This window comes from Carcharodon carcharias, chromosome 14, assembly GCF_017639515.1.
Source record: "Carcharodon carcharias isolate sCarCar2 chromosome 14, sCarCar2.pri, whole genome shotgun sequence".
NCBI classification, from domain to species: domain Eukaryota; kingdom Metazoa; phylum Chordata; class Chondrichthyes; order Lamniformes; family Lamnidae; genus Carcharodon; species Carcharodon carcharias.
The window spans coordinates 117,776,905-117,792,072 of record NC_054480.1 but is presented as its reverse complement, the minus strand read 5'-3'; the positions used below and the strand labels follow the sequence as shown (position 1 = coordinate 117,792,072).

General features: G+C 41.5%; 1 protein-coding gene across 7 annotated transcripts in view; it reads right to left on the bottom strand.

The window, feature by feature from the left end:
- The window catches only part of LOC121286849 (dedicator of cytokinesis protein 7-like), a 203,439-nt gene that overhangs the window by 161,005 nt on the left and 27,266 nt on the right, over nt 1-15,168 (bottom strand). For all 7 annotated transcript variants that reach the window (XM_041203978.1, XM_041203980.1, XM_041203979.1 and 4 more), the window contains 2 exons: nt 13,944-14,084; nt 4,342-4,422 (listed from right to left, as the gene is read on the bottom strand). In XM_041203978.1, the coding sequence (XP_041059912.1) occupies nt 4,342-4,422; nt 13,944-14,084 (222 nt within the window). The remainder of the gene's footprint in view (nt 1-4,341; nt 4,423-13,943; nt 14,085-15,168) is intronic.

Below are 15,168 nucleotides of genomic sequence, written 5' to 3'. Positions count from 1 at the left end.
CTGTAGATGTGATGTACTTGGATTTCCAAAATGCATTTGATTAGGTACCATATCAAAGGTTACTACACAAAGTAAGAGGTCGAGGTGGACAGGTTAACATTTTAGTAGAGAAAGAGGAGTGGTTAGCCAACAGGATGCAGAGAGAAATGGGTCATTTTTGGGTTGGCAAGATGTGACAAGTGGAGTGTCACAGGGATAGTGCTGGGTCCTCAACGATTTGCAATCTATATCAATGACTTGGACAAAGGGAATGAATGTATGGTTGTTAAATTTGCTAATGACACAAAGATAGGAGAGTAAATTGTGAAGAGGACATAAGGATTCTGAAAAGGGGCATTGATAGGTTAAATGAGCGGGAAAAAACTTGGCAGATGGAGTATAATGTGACTTGTCCACTTTGCCAGGGAGAATAGAAAAGCAACACTAAATGGAGAGAGTTGCAGAGCTCTGAGGTACAGAGGGATCTGGGTGTCCTGGTACTTGAACTCTTAAAAATTTAGTATGCAGGTACAGCCAATGATTAGGAAGGCAAATGTAATGATTTTGTTTATTTGACATTTATTGCAAGGAGAATGGAATATAAAAGTTGGGAAGCTTTGCTACAGTTGTACAGGGTGTTGATGAGACCACATCTGGAATACTGTGTACAGTTTTTGGTCTCCTTACTTAAGAAAGGATATAAATGCATTAGAAGCAGTACAGAGGAAGTTCACTTAAATAATTCCTGGGATAAAGGAGTTATCTTATGAGGAAAGTTTGAGAAGGTTGGGCCTATATCCACTGAAGTTCAAAGAATGAGAAGTGATCTCATTGAAACATAAGATTGTGAGGGGATTTGACAGGGTGGATGCTGATAGGATATTTTCCCTTGTGGGAGAGACTAGACACAGTTTAAAAATAAGGTGCCTCCCATTTAAGAGAGAGAGAGGGGGAGAAATTTTTCTCTCAGAGGCTCATTAGTCTGTGGAATTCTCTTCCCCAGAGAGCAGTAGAGGCTAGGTCATTGAATATTTTAAGGTTGAGTTATATTGACTCCCTTGTCAATCAAGAATCTAAGTGTACAGGGGATAGACAGGAGAGTGAAGTTGAGGCCACAAACAGATCAGCCATGGTTTTATCAAATGGCAGAGGAGGCTCGAGGGGCCAAATGGCCTACTCCTGCTCCTAATTTGTTCATGTTTGTCCTCAAACAACAGCAGCAAAACAAAGTATCTCGTCATAATTATGTTGCTATTCATGGGACCTTGTCATGTGAAAATTGGCTGCTGCGTATCCTACTATAGTCATTAAGTCATTTACGGAACAGAAGGAAGCCATTTGGCTCATTGAGCCTACGCCAGCTCCCTGCAGAGCAACCCTGCTCCATCCCCGTAGCCCTGCAAGGTTATTTCCTTCAAATGCCAATCCAATTTCCTTTTGAGATCATTGATTGTTTCCACTTCCAACCCCCTTGTGGTTAGCGAGTTCCAGGTCATTACTACTCACTATGCAAAAAAAACTTCTTCCTTACATCCCCCCTGCAGCCCTTGCCCAAAATCTCAAATCTGTGTATTCTAGTCCTTGTACTATCAGCTATTGGGAAGAGTTTTTCTTTGTCTACCTTATGCCTGTCCTCATCTTGTACACCTCTATCAAATCTCCCTTGCTCCAAGGAGAACAACCACAGCCCTTCCAACCTAATCTTGTAACTATAACCTCCCATTCCTGGAACCATTCTGGTAAATTCCCTCTGCATCTTCTCAAGAACCTTTATATCCTTCCTAAAGTGTAGTGACCAGAAATGGATCAATACCCTAGTTGAGACCTAACCAGCGCTTGTAAAGGCTCAGCATAACTTCACTGCTTTTGTACTCAATGTTTCTATTTATGAAGCCAAGATCCCATATTATTTACTAACCCTCTCTCAACATGTCCTGCCATCTTCAAAGATCAATGCACATGCACCCCCAGGTCCCTCTGTTCCTGCACACTCTTTAGAATTGTACCATTATGTCTATATTGCTTCTCCCCATCCCTTCTGCCAAACGTATCACTTCAGACTTCTCTGTATAAATTCCATCTGCCGCTTGTCTATGTCCATTCTGCTAGTCTATGTCCTGTTGCAGGCAATTCAAATCATCCTCACTGTTTGCAAATCCTCCAAGTTTGGTATCATCAACAAATTTTGAAATTTTGCTACATATTCCAAAATCCAAGTCATTTAAATGTAGCAAAAAAAAGCAGTGGCCCTAGCCCTGACCCTCCGGTCCAAAAAAACAACAATCCAATGCAATTCACTGCTTTCTACGCTTAAGTCGATTTTTTATCCAATTGGGCACTCACCCTCCTATTCTATAAGCCTCAATTTTGTTAACCAACCTTTTGTGGTAACTTGTCAAATGCTTTCTTAAAATCCATCTAGACAACATCCACCACATTTCCTTCATCAACCTTCTCTGTCACTTCTTCATAAATTTCAATTAGATTAGTCCAGCATGATCTACCCTTTACAAATCAGTTTTGGCTTTCCTTAATTTACTCAAACTCTCCAATTGCCTATTGATTTTTCCTGATTATAGAATCAAAAACATTACCCAGCATTGATGTTAGACTAACTGGCCTGTAGTTGCTAGAACTTTCCTTACACCTTTTCTTGAACAAGAGTATGACATTTGCCATTTTCCAATCCTTTGACGCCACCCCCCCCACCCGCCGCCCCATATCTAAGGAAAACTGGAAGATTATGGGAAGCCCTTCTGCCATCTCCGCCCCGAATTCCTTTAGCAATATAGGCTGCAAACCATCCAGACCAAGTGACTTACCTACCCTAAGCATAGTCAGCCTTTCCAATACCTTCTCCTTTTCAATTTTTACACTATCCATTGGCTCCACCATCTCCACTTCTACTGATATTTTGTTAGATTCTGCTTCACTAGTAAATACTGATACAAAGAACACATTAATTACTCTAGCATTCTGTGTCTCGGTGCATATATCAACCTCTTTGACCCAACAGGGCCCACACCACCTCATACTACCCGCTTACTATTTATATGTTGGTAGACAATTTTGGGGTTCCCTTAAGTTGACTCCTTTTGTTCTCATACTCTCTTATTTTCTTCCTCACCTCCCCTCTAAACCTATTGTATTTGACCTGATTTCACTTGAAGAATTCACCCGACAAACATCATACGCCCTCATTTTTTTGTTTCATCAGAACTTCTACCTCTCTCGCCATCCATGGAACCCTGCTTTTCCTGCCTTACATTTTGCCTTGTTGGAATGTACCTAGCCTGTACCTGAAGCATCTCTTCCATAAAGATCACACATTATTCTATTATAGTTTTTCCTGTCAGTCTCTGGTTCCATCTTACCCTGGCTCAGATCCCTTATTATGCACTGAAATTAAAGCTCTATATTAAATAGTTACTGGTAACTATACATCAAAAGTATTTCATTGGTAGCAAAGTGATCTGGAATATCACATTGTTGTGCAGGGCCCTATTTCAATACAAATCTTTCTCTCAGTTAAATAGATCCCAGTGATGATAATTTTGGGGCACAGCAGACCAATGTTGTTTATTTAAATGAACTTGCACCCCGATTCATTAACCTTTCCCGCCCACATGCCCATTCACTGCCCCATCCCACCTACCACCCACACCCCCATTCAATGTCCCCTCCCACCAATCACCCAAACCGTGATTTACTGCTCTCTCCCTCCCACTCATCACCCACACAGCCATTCACTGCCCCCTTCTTCCCACTCACCACCCACGCTTCCAATCACTGCTCCCCTCCCTCCCTCCCACCACTCATGCGCACATTCACTGCCCCCTCCCTCCAGCCGCCATACACATTCCCATTCACTGACCCCTTCCTCCAGTCCACTACCCACACCCTATTCACTACTCATCCCTTCACCCAGCACCTACGCCCCATTCACCCAGCACCTACCCCCATTCACTGTCCCTTCAGTGGAGCAACTAAAATATATTCAAATTCCAACACATACCACATGCCTCATAGTACAGTAGGAACAAAGAACTTACAGCATTCATTGTTTAAAATGTTGTGTTTTATATTGATTAAGCCAATAATGGCAGCACCAGGAAGAAATCCATTCTAAATCATTCTAAGACAGATTTTGATTAAGATTCACGAGAAGTAATGGATGCCGAAGAGGATCTTTGTAAAGAGGAGATACTGCTTTACAACAATATTATACTGCACAGGTAATCACTTACTTCTTATTGTGCTCTAGTATTTGCCCAATGTTGGGGCTTCATGGAGATGTGCAGACAATACTTAACCCATTCTAAAGGGGGAAAGAAGTGTTTCTGGAAGGTTCCATCCACATACCTTGGCTGTCTCACTCTCTTTAATGGTCATGTATGGATCAGCACAGTCAGCGATACTGCCCTGCTGCAGCATCTTCTCCACCTTCAGTACACAAAGTAGAGATACTCAATATACAAGGAGTAGAATATCTTAAAACAGACACCAAGACAGAACATAAACAGCAGGTCTGTCAATATCTAGTAAAGGACCACCACCCAAAACTTTAACTTATTAGTTAATTTGGCCCAGTTGTTAGGACTCTCACCCAGTTAGAAAATGATGGATTCGAGCCCAACTCCAAGATCTGAGTTAAAAACAAAAAAACTGCGGATGCTGGAAATCCAAAACAAAAACAGAAACAGAATTACCTGGAAAAACTCAGCAGGTCTGGCAGCATCGGCGGAGAAGAAAAGAGTTGACGTTTCTTTTCTTCTCCGCCGATGCTGCCAGACCTGCTGAGTTTTTCCAGGTAATTCTGTTTTTGTTTTTGTCCAAGATCTGAGTAGTTAATGTCTGCTGTCACTGAGTGCAGTACAAAGGACTGCCTACCACCCGTTGAATGAGAAGTTAAACTGAGGCCCCACCTGCTGTTCAAGTGGGTGTTAAAGATTGCTGGCACTAAGTGCATGAAAGTGATTGGCTTACAAAAGTAGCTTAAATGCAGGCTGTAGGAGTATTAGAAAATGACCAGAGACACCAGTGCTATTGTCCCATCTTCTCAAGTTTAAATGTTTCTATCAAATCACCTTATAATCTACTTTGTTCTAACAAAAATATCTCAATTTTTTTTAAGTTTTTCTTCATATTTGTATTTCTTCACTTCAGTCAGCATCTTAGGATAGAACACAGGTTCACTATCTAATGCTCCAATATTATTCTTCTTGTGTGCAGTTCAATATTGTCTACAGTGCTCTAGATGGGGTCTCCATTAACTTTTGTATAGGCTCATCATTACCTTTTGCTTTTTACAGTTCGCATTGTGGAATAAAAACTAGAAACCAAGTTGTTTTTTTATGGTCTTATTGAGCTGATGAGATCCTGTGAAGCTTCACCTGCTGCTCTGCTATATATATTTTTGTATGGCTGGGGAAGCAGTTATAGTTCAATGACGAAGCTAAGAATCCATTCAATGACTTCAGCTGACGCAGTGTGAAATGGTTGTGATACCACCAGGAATGGATCTCTCAGGGCAGGAGTTCAGTATGTGGGCAAGGGTCTGACTTAGGTGACCACAGTCATAGTTTGAGCTGTTCCTCATGTTCCACTTGTGGCCACATCTTCCCGAGCCTGTCTTCACTTAAGGATTGTCCAGAGTTTCCATGGAAGTGGATTTCTCCGATCATATCAGGTTGCGATTGGTGATGTTTGCAGTCAACCAGGAAGTGTGCCATTGAGAGGCAGGGCTGTCATTGGTTTGTAGGTTAAACCCACTGGAAATTCAGAACGATCACAGCTGACCTTCTACCTCAACTCCACCTTCCTGCACTATCTTTTAATTGCTTCAGTATCCAAAAATCTATTGATTCCTCATCAAGCCTACTTCTGGTCACTGTTATTAAACCAAAAAAAGTATTTTGCTGGTTTGGAATTCCATCTGCTATTTTTTAGCACATTCCCCCACATCACCAAAAATACATGAATAGGGCAAGTGGTATTTTGGGTCAGTCAGTCAGGTGTGTGCAAGGAGACAAGCGCCTACACCTGAGTGAGACAGAGACTGAGTGAGTAGCGAATTACACTTGCGTGGTAAGTTCTGGCAAATACTTTTCAGGTTTAACTATAGATTGAGAATCAACAGCTGACATAAGTAAGTTCTATTAGCTTGTTAAATAGAGAAAAGTTATATTAGCTTGTTAAATAGAGAACTGCCTGGAGTGGCAGTTATCTGTCAATCAATCTACGTTGGAGTGAGATGGAGACTGAGAGAGTAGCAAATTAGGCTCACATGTGGGAGTTCAGTGCACAGGGGAAAGTAGTGTAGTATACTTGGCAATTATTCTAAGTCAGGAAAGGAACAGACCTGGGTGTAAACCTTACCGACAGAGCTAAGTTTGAAAAAAAAATCAAACAGTGACATCACAGGAAAACCATAAGTTCACTGGTTGGTCAGAAACTGCTGTTAGGGAGTCTCTTTAATTAGCTATAAATTGGAAAAGTATTATTTTAAAAGAAGTGGCTACTTGGATTTGAGGAAGAAAAGGAATAAGGGGAATTCAGGGCCAGCAATGTAAAATAATTTAAGTAAACCAAAGTAAAATAAAGCTAACGTAAGGGAAGTAAAGTTAAGACATGGCAGGACAGCTTAGTCATGTGGAATGCATGTCATGTAATTTGTGGGAAGGCATGGACACTACTAGTGACCTAGATAACCACATATGCAGGAAGTGCTGGTAGCTGCAGAAACTTGATTTCTGGGTTTCAGAGCTCGAGCGGCGGCTGGAGTCACTGTGGTGTACCCACGAGACTAAGTGTTATGTGGATAGCATGTTCAGAGGGGTGGTCACACCACAGGTTAAGATCATGGAGGCAGAAAGGGAATGGGAGAGTGTCAGGCAGTCCAAGAAAACCAGGCAGCGAGTGCAGGAGTCCCCTGGGGTCCCACTCGTTAATCGGTTTTCCATTTTGGATACTGGTGAGGGGATTGTTTCCTCAGAGGAGTGCAGTCATAGCCAAGTTTGTAGCACCATGAGTGGCTCAGCTGTATAGGAGGGGAGGAAAAAGAAAGGAAGAGCAATAGTGATAGGGGATTCGTTAGTTAGGGGAACAGACAGGCATTTCTGCAGCCGTAGACGTGACTCCAGGATGGTATGTTGCCTCTCTGGTGCCAGGTCAAGGATGTCACCGAGTAGCTGCAGGACATTCTTTTGGGGGAGGGTGAATAGCCAGAGGTCATGGTCCACGTTGGTACCAATGACTTAGGTAGGAATGGAGATGTGGTCCTGCAGACAGAATTTAGGGAACTAGGTAGAAAATTATCAAGCAGGACCTCAAATGTAGTGACCTCCGGATTACTCCCAGTGCCACGTGCAAGTGAATACAGAAATAGGAAGATAAGGCGATGAATGCATGGCTGGAAAGACAGTGCAGAAGGGAGGGCTTGTGGGGTGTTTTGCTAGTGCTGTTGTAGGGGACTTTAAACTAACTCGTCAGAGGTGTGGGAACCAGGAGAGAATATTAGAGAGCAGTACCAAGGTGCACAAAATACTAGGAGACACAGATAACACTGGAATAGAGGATAGTAAGTTAATAGGTGGAGTCGGAGTAAGATAGAAAGCAATGAAGTCTAAATCAGGGTTATCAGTAATTAGGGAGATTAGTTAATATAACAAACCCAATAACAAGTAGGGAGATAAAAGCAAAAAACTGCAGATGGTAGAAATCCAAAACAAAAACAAAAATACCTGGAAAAACTCATCAGGTCTGGCAGCATCTGCTGAGAGGAATATAGTTAACGTTTCGAGTCCGAATGACCCATCAACAGAACTAAGTAAAAATAGAAGAAAGGTGAAATACAAATTGGTTTAAGTGGGGGTGGGACAAGTAGAGCTGGCAGGTTAGGGCACATTATAATAAATTGTGATACAGTTTGTAATATCTAGTGGCAACAGCTGAGATTTCTGATTGAAGAGCGGAAGGATTAACCTCCATAGTGTCGCAGAACATCTACCCCACCTGACTGGGGGGATCCTTTATGTAGAGGCAAATTGCAAAAGCGGAACTGATCATGTAGAACTCCAAGAGGATCTGTTGTTATGACAGAGCAATAAATATTGGAGTTGTACCAGTAGACTGGAAATTGGCCTAAGTGCTAGACATATTCAAAAAGGATCACAAAACAGGCACTGACAACTACAGATCCATTAGCTTTAATTCAATCCCGTGGAAAACATTGGAAGTGACTATCAGGTTTAACTTGGTTCTCTGTACAATAATAATCTAGTAAACCACAGAAAACATGGATTCAAAGAGGGAAGATCCAACCTAATTAGCCTTCTCTGAGGAAGAGATATCACGGCGGGATGAGGTTTCATGAGCGTGGAGAGCAGCTGATTGGTGAGTATTTCTAGTCTTTAAGGTAAAAGTAAGGTATTTAGTTTGTTTAGATCTCTCATCTTTCTTTTCTCTTTTTCTTAAAGGTAACTTGTTAAGTAGAAGATCATACTGCTGTGTATAAAAAATATATAATAAAGTGGAAAGAGTGGGGATACTAGAGTAATTAATTGATAAATTGAATAAAATACAATAGCGATGGCAGGATGGGTGATGTGTTGCTGCTGCAGCATGTGGGAATGCTGGACACCAAGGTGATCCAGGGTGAACACATCTGTACCAAGTGTTTGCAGCTCGAGGAACTTCTGATCCGAGTTAAGGAGCTGGAGTTCGAGCTGCAGACACTGCGCCCCGTCAGGAAAGGGGGAAAGTTACCTGGACACTTTGCTCCAGGAGGCAGTCACACCCCTCAGGCTAGCTAATTCATATTTGGTCTGTGGTCAGGGACAGGAGGTTGTGACTGCAGGTGAAGTGGATGTGGGGACCCAGTGGTTAGCATTCAAGGAGTCTCGGCCCCTGCAACTGTCCAACAGTTACAAGGTTCTTGCAAGCTGTGTGGATGAGAGTGGGGATGGCAAAGAGGATGAGCGAACTGACCAGGGCACCATAGTACAGGGAGCCATTCAAGTGGGGGAGGGAAATGGGACTGTAGTTGTGGTAGGGGACAGTAGAATTAGGGGGACAGATACTGTTCTCTGCAGCTTTAAGCGTGAGTCCCGAAGGCTGTGTTGCCTGCCTGGTGCCAGGGTTAAGGGCATCTCCTCAGGGCTGGAGAGGAACTTGGAGTGGGAGGGGATGGATCCAGTTGTGGTCGTCCATGATGGTACCAACGACATTGATAGGACTAGAAAGGAGATTCTGCTGAAAGAATTTGAACAGTTAAGAGCTAAGTCAAAAAGCTGAACTTCCAAGGTAATAATCTTGGGATTGCTACCTGAGCCACGGTCAAACTGGCATAGGGTAAATAAAGTCAAGGAATTAAATATGTGGCTCAGAGATTGGTGTGGGAGGAATGGGTTTCAGTTCATGGGGCACTGGCATCAGTACTGGGGTAGAAGGGAGACATTCCGTTGGGACGGGCTTCACCTGAACCTTGCTGGGACCAGTGTTCTGATGAACCGAATAACTAGGGCTGTAGAGAGGGCTTTAAACTAAATAGAGAAGTTGTTGTTGGTGGTGGTGGGGTGGGGGGTTGGGGGGGGGGGAAAGAGAGAGAGAGAGAGAGAGAGAATGCATAGGCTTACAAAGCAAAAGGACAGCCTTGCAGGACAGCTATTTAGGTAATGATACCCAGACTATGACAGGAAGGGACAGAGTGTACAAGCATAAAAAAACAGCAGCAAATAGGGTCAAAGGGGAAAAAAATGATAAGAAGGCAAAATTAAAGGCCTTTTACTTAAATGCATGTAGTATTCAGAACAAAATAAATGAAATAACGGCACAAATAGAGGTTAGTGGGTATGATCCTATAGCCATTACGGAAACATGGTTACAAGGAGATCAAAACTGGGAACTAAATATTCAGGGGTACGTGACTTTTCGAAAGGACAGGCAGGAAGGAAATGGTGGTGGGATAGCTTTCTTAGTATGAGACGGAATAAGTACCATAGCAAGAAAGGATCTTGGATCGGAAGATGTAAAATCCATATGGGTGGAGGTAAGAAATAATAAGGGGAAGACGACACTGATGGGAGTAGTCTATAGGCCCCCTGACAGTCGCTATATTGAGATAACGAGGGCATGTACAAAAAGGCAGTACATGTAATCATGTACTTTAATCTTCATGTGGATTAGGAAAATCAAATTGGCAGAGGAAGAGACGAGCAAGAATTCATAGAGTGTATTCGGGATAGTTTCTTAGAACAATATGTTGTGAATCCAGCCAGGAATCAGGCTATTTTGGATCTAGCAATGTGTAATGAGGCAGGTTTAATAAATGACCTCAGAGTAAAGGATGCCCTGGGAAACAGTGATCATAATATGGTAGAATTTAGCATTTGGTTTGAGAGTGAGAAACAACGATGCCAAACTTAAATAAGGGTAATTACAATGGAATGGGGGCAGATTTGGCTGGAGTGGACTGGGAAAGCAGTTTAGCAGAGAGACAATTGATAAACAATGGCAGACATTTAAGAAAATAGTTAATGACTCAACAAAGATATATCCCAGTGAGGAAGAAGGATTCAAGGAAGGGGATAAACCAACTATGGTTAACCAAGGAAGTTAAGGTTCAGTATCAAACTGAAAGAAAAGAAACATACAATGTAGCAAAGATTAGTGGTAATCCAGTAGATTGGGAAAATTTTAAAAAACCAACAAAAGATTACCAAAAAAAAATAAGAGGGAGAAAATAAACTTTGAGGGTAAACTAGTAAGTAATATAAAAATGAACAGGAAGAGTTTCTTTAAATATATAAAAAGGAAGAGAGAGGCCAAAGTGAACATAGGCTCCTTAGAGAATGAGGCTGGGGAAGTAATAATGGGGAACCAGGAAATGGCACAGAAGATGAAATCATTAGCATTCCAAAAATACTAAATAATCAAGGGGCAAAAGGGGGGAGGAAATAAATACAATAACTATCACTAGAGAAAAAGTACAGGGGAAACTAATGGCTAAAGGCCAAAATGTTCCCTGGATCTAATGGTTGCATCCTAGGATATTAAAAGGAAGTAGCTGCAGAGATAGTGGATGCACTGGTAATAATCTTTCCAGAATCCTTAGGTTCTGGAAAAGCCCCAGAGGACTGGAGAACAGCCAGTGTAACACCCTTATTCAAAAAGGAAGGTAGACAAAAAACAGGTAACTATGAGCCAGTTAGCTTAACATCAATCATTGGGAAAATGTTGGAGTCTAAAATAAAGGATGTAATAGCAGGGCATTTATAAATACATAATCTAATCAAGCAGAGTCAGCATGGCTTCATGAAGGGGAAATCATGCCTAACAAATTGATTAGAATTCTTTGAGGATGTAACAAGCTAGGATAGATAAAGGGGAACCATTAGATGTAATATATTTGAATTTCCAAAAGGTGTTCAATAAAGTACTGCACATAAGGCTACTTAATAAGATCCCATGGTGTTGGGGGTATATAATCATGGATAGAGGATTGGTTAACTAATAGAAGACAGAGTTGGGATAAGGGAGGCATTTTAAGGATGGCAACCTGTAACTTGTGGAGTGCCACAGGGATCAGCACTGGGGCCTCAATTATTTACAATATATATTGATGACTTAGATGAGGGAAGTGAATGTCCTATCACCAAGTTTACAGATGACGCAAAAATAGATGGGAAGGCAAGTGGTGAGGATGACACAAGGAGTCTACAGAGAGATATAGACAGGTTCAGTGAGTGGGAAAAACTTGGCAGATGGAATATAATGTGGGAAAATGTGAGGTTATGTACTTTGGCGGGAAGAATAGAGGAGCTGAATATTATTTAAATGGAGAAAGACTGCAGAAGGCTGTAGCATAGAGGGATTTGGGAGTCCTTGTGCATGAATCCCAAAAAGCTAACAAACAAGTTCAACAGGTAATAGGAAAGGCAAATGGAATGTTGGCCTTTATTTCAAAAGGAATGGAGAATAAAAATAGGGAAGTCTTGCTAAAACTATACAAGGCACCAGTTAGACCATACCTAGAATACTGTGAACGATTTTGGTCCCCTTACCTAAGGAAAGATATACTGGAATTGGAGGCAGTACAGAGGAGGTTCACTAGGTTGATCTGGGGGTATGGAGGGATTTTCTGATGAGGAGAGGTTGAATAGGTTGGGCCTGTACTCATTGGAGTTTAGAAAAATGAGAGGCGACCTTATTGAAACATATAAGATTCTTAGGGGGCTTGACAGGGTAGTTGCTGAGAGGTTGTTTCCCCTTGTGGGAGAGTCTAGGATCAGAGGGCATAATCTCAGAGTAAGGGGGTGCCCACTTAAAACAGAGATGAGGAGGAATTTCTTCTCTCAGAGGGTAGTCAATCTTGGGAATTCGTTACCACTAAGGGCTGTAGAGGCTAGGTCATGAAGTATATTCATGGCTGAGATAGACAGATTTTTAATCAGTAAGAGGATCAAGGGTTAAGGGGAAAAGGCAGGAAAGTGGAGTTGAGGATTATCAGATCAGCCATGATCTCATTGAATGACGGAGCAGACTCGATGGGCTGAATGGCTTACTATTGCTCCTGCATATTATGGTCTTAAGTTGTGAGTGGAATATCCAGGGCACGGTCTTGGAAGCAGTACTGTCTCTAATTTACATCAGCAACTTGTACTCAAAAAGGCAATGTAAAGTGGTCAAATTTGTCTATACTGCTAAACAGAAAGAGGCAGCAGCATCAGAGGAGACAGATCAGAAAATAGGTAAGTGGCAAAACGAGAGATGGAATTTAATATCAATAAATATAATCTATCACACAAAGGAAAAAAAATTAGCAAAAGACATACTTCATGAATGGTGTTGGTGTTGAAACAATGGAAGATGAAATTGAAAGAGAACCAGGAGCCTCTATGCTTAACATGCTGTATCAATGCAAACAGCTCTCAAAATCAACTAGATGTTGAACTATAGCGTCAAATACGAGTCTGAGGAAGTCTTGGTCAAACTGTACAGGGTTCTAATCAGACCGCACACAAATACGGTGTTCAGTTTTATTCAATGAGACATTCAGAAGTTGCAGGCAGTTTAAGGTGCCAAGATAAAAGCAGAATACTGCGGATGCTGGAAATCTGAAATAGAAACAGAAAATTCTGGAAAACCTCAGCAGGTCTGGCAGCATCTGTGGAGAGAGAAACAGAGTTAACGTTTTGAGTCCGTAAGACTCTTCTTCAGAGCTCTGTTTTTATTATGAGAGGTGCCAAAGTTGTTACCTGGTTTTTGAGGTCTGAGACAAAACTGAAAAAAAAATTCCCAGCCTTGAAAATAGGCATCTCACAGGCGATTTTATAGAGAATTACAAGACTGTGAAGATCCATCCTTCAGATGAGGCATTAAACTGAGATGCCTCTCGGTAAACTGATCTACTCTCAGTAAAGATCGCCATGGCACTATTCAAAGTAGAACATCACTAAACCATGTCTGTTGGCCATTTATCACGTTGCTGTTAATGGAAGTTCACCGTGGACAAATTGGTTGCTGTATTTCCTATATTAAAATGAGGACTACAATTTTTTTAAAATTTCATTGGTTATAAAGGAATTTGGGATGTTCTGAAGTCATGAAAGGTGCTGTATAAATGCAAGGTCTCTTTCTTCTTTTCCTTATACAGGATATGGAAAAGTTAAAGTTTGAGAGTAGGAAAAGGGATGCAAGTTCAAACTAGTGAAACGTAACTACAGGACAGATATTGGGAAGTATGCCTTAAAAGAAATAATGATCAGCATATGGACTGCACTCTCTGATAAAGAAGTTGAGGCTATAGTTGGTGGGGGGTCTTTAGAATTAATTGCGATGATCCAAATGATCTTCAGCATCCATAATTATCTTGTAAATTAATATTTACATAAAAGCTAACAACTAAAGGCTTTATGTTTGTTTTGTTGCCCAGGAACCTGGCAGAATTCTGTTACAGACAGTACCTTAATGACCAGGTAGATTTCAGAAGAGGGCTGGGTGATTGAGAAGATGGCCTTTCTGAAATAGCAGAGGAGCCGTGGCTGTGCCTGAGGAACATCTCGAAATTCTTCAGAGTTGAGATCCAAGTAGAAATTTTCTGAAATCTAGAAGAACAAAGCAGAATACTTAGCAGCATGAAATTTTAAATATCAGACACAAGCAGACATTAGACTTTTTAATTGTTTTTGTTCCTCAATGGTGACCACTTGTTTGGGTATCATCAGAAAATCAGTGCTCACTGCCAACTCCTATCCCAGTTCTGGCAGGAATGTCTACCTCACCGCAGCTCTAATTGGGCAGCAGCAAGTGAAGCACGGGGAACTTTGTGACCGACAGGTCAATGATAAACTTTGATAAGAAGCTGTCAGCACAGAAGTGACCCTATCGATCAACTCAATCAGCCAGAATAGAATCCAGACAATCGCTCTCCTTTCAAGATTACAACATTGCAGGATTCGATAATTCATCATCCTCTGAAACTTAATTGTTCTTTCCTCTTATACACTTAATATAACCTTGATTTCAATATTACCAGCTAGTCTTATTCACAAACCTGTGACCCACAGTGTCCTGTTGCCTTCCCAATACCTAGGTAAATGGTTTTGGATCTCACTATTGTCAGTGTACCCCTGCTTACTGGATATCACATGATCTCGTCTTTGGTAGGTGAAAGAATTTTTACACAAGCAGACAGAGGCTCAGGCTATAAACTAACAGACAGGCAAGTTTACTCAATCTCTTCAGCCCACTTTTGACAGGTCACAACTTCAGCCATCTTGGCCTTAAGAACTGGAATTGTCCCTCTACCTCCCTCAAAACTCTCTTACACCAAGCTTTTAACCACCTCTCCTAATACATCCTTCTATAGCCCAATGTAAGTTTTTCTTTGATTACTCTCCTGTGATGTACCTTGAGCTTTTTGTTAAGGGTGTGATATAAGTGCATATTGCTTTCATTAATGAATAGTATGCAACACATGCAGTATATTGACTGTAATTAGAAAGTTAACTAATCTCTTTGAAATCCCCAAAATAAAAGACTAATGAACAAAGTCTCCACAATGAACTGACCGCCAAACATCCTCCCTTTTATTTCTTTTGGGGCTGCGTGCTATCACAGAGCTGCTGATTCACATTCATTTTCAGTTGGCTTCACTTTGCCAGCAGTCTGGTTGCCGTACAACAAAGG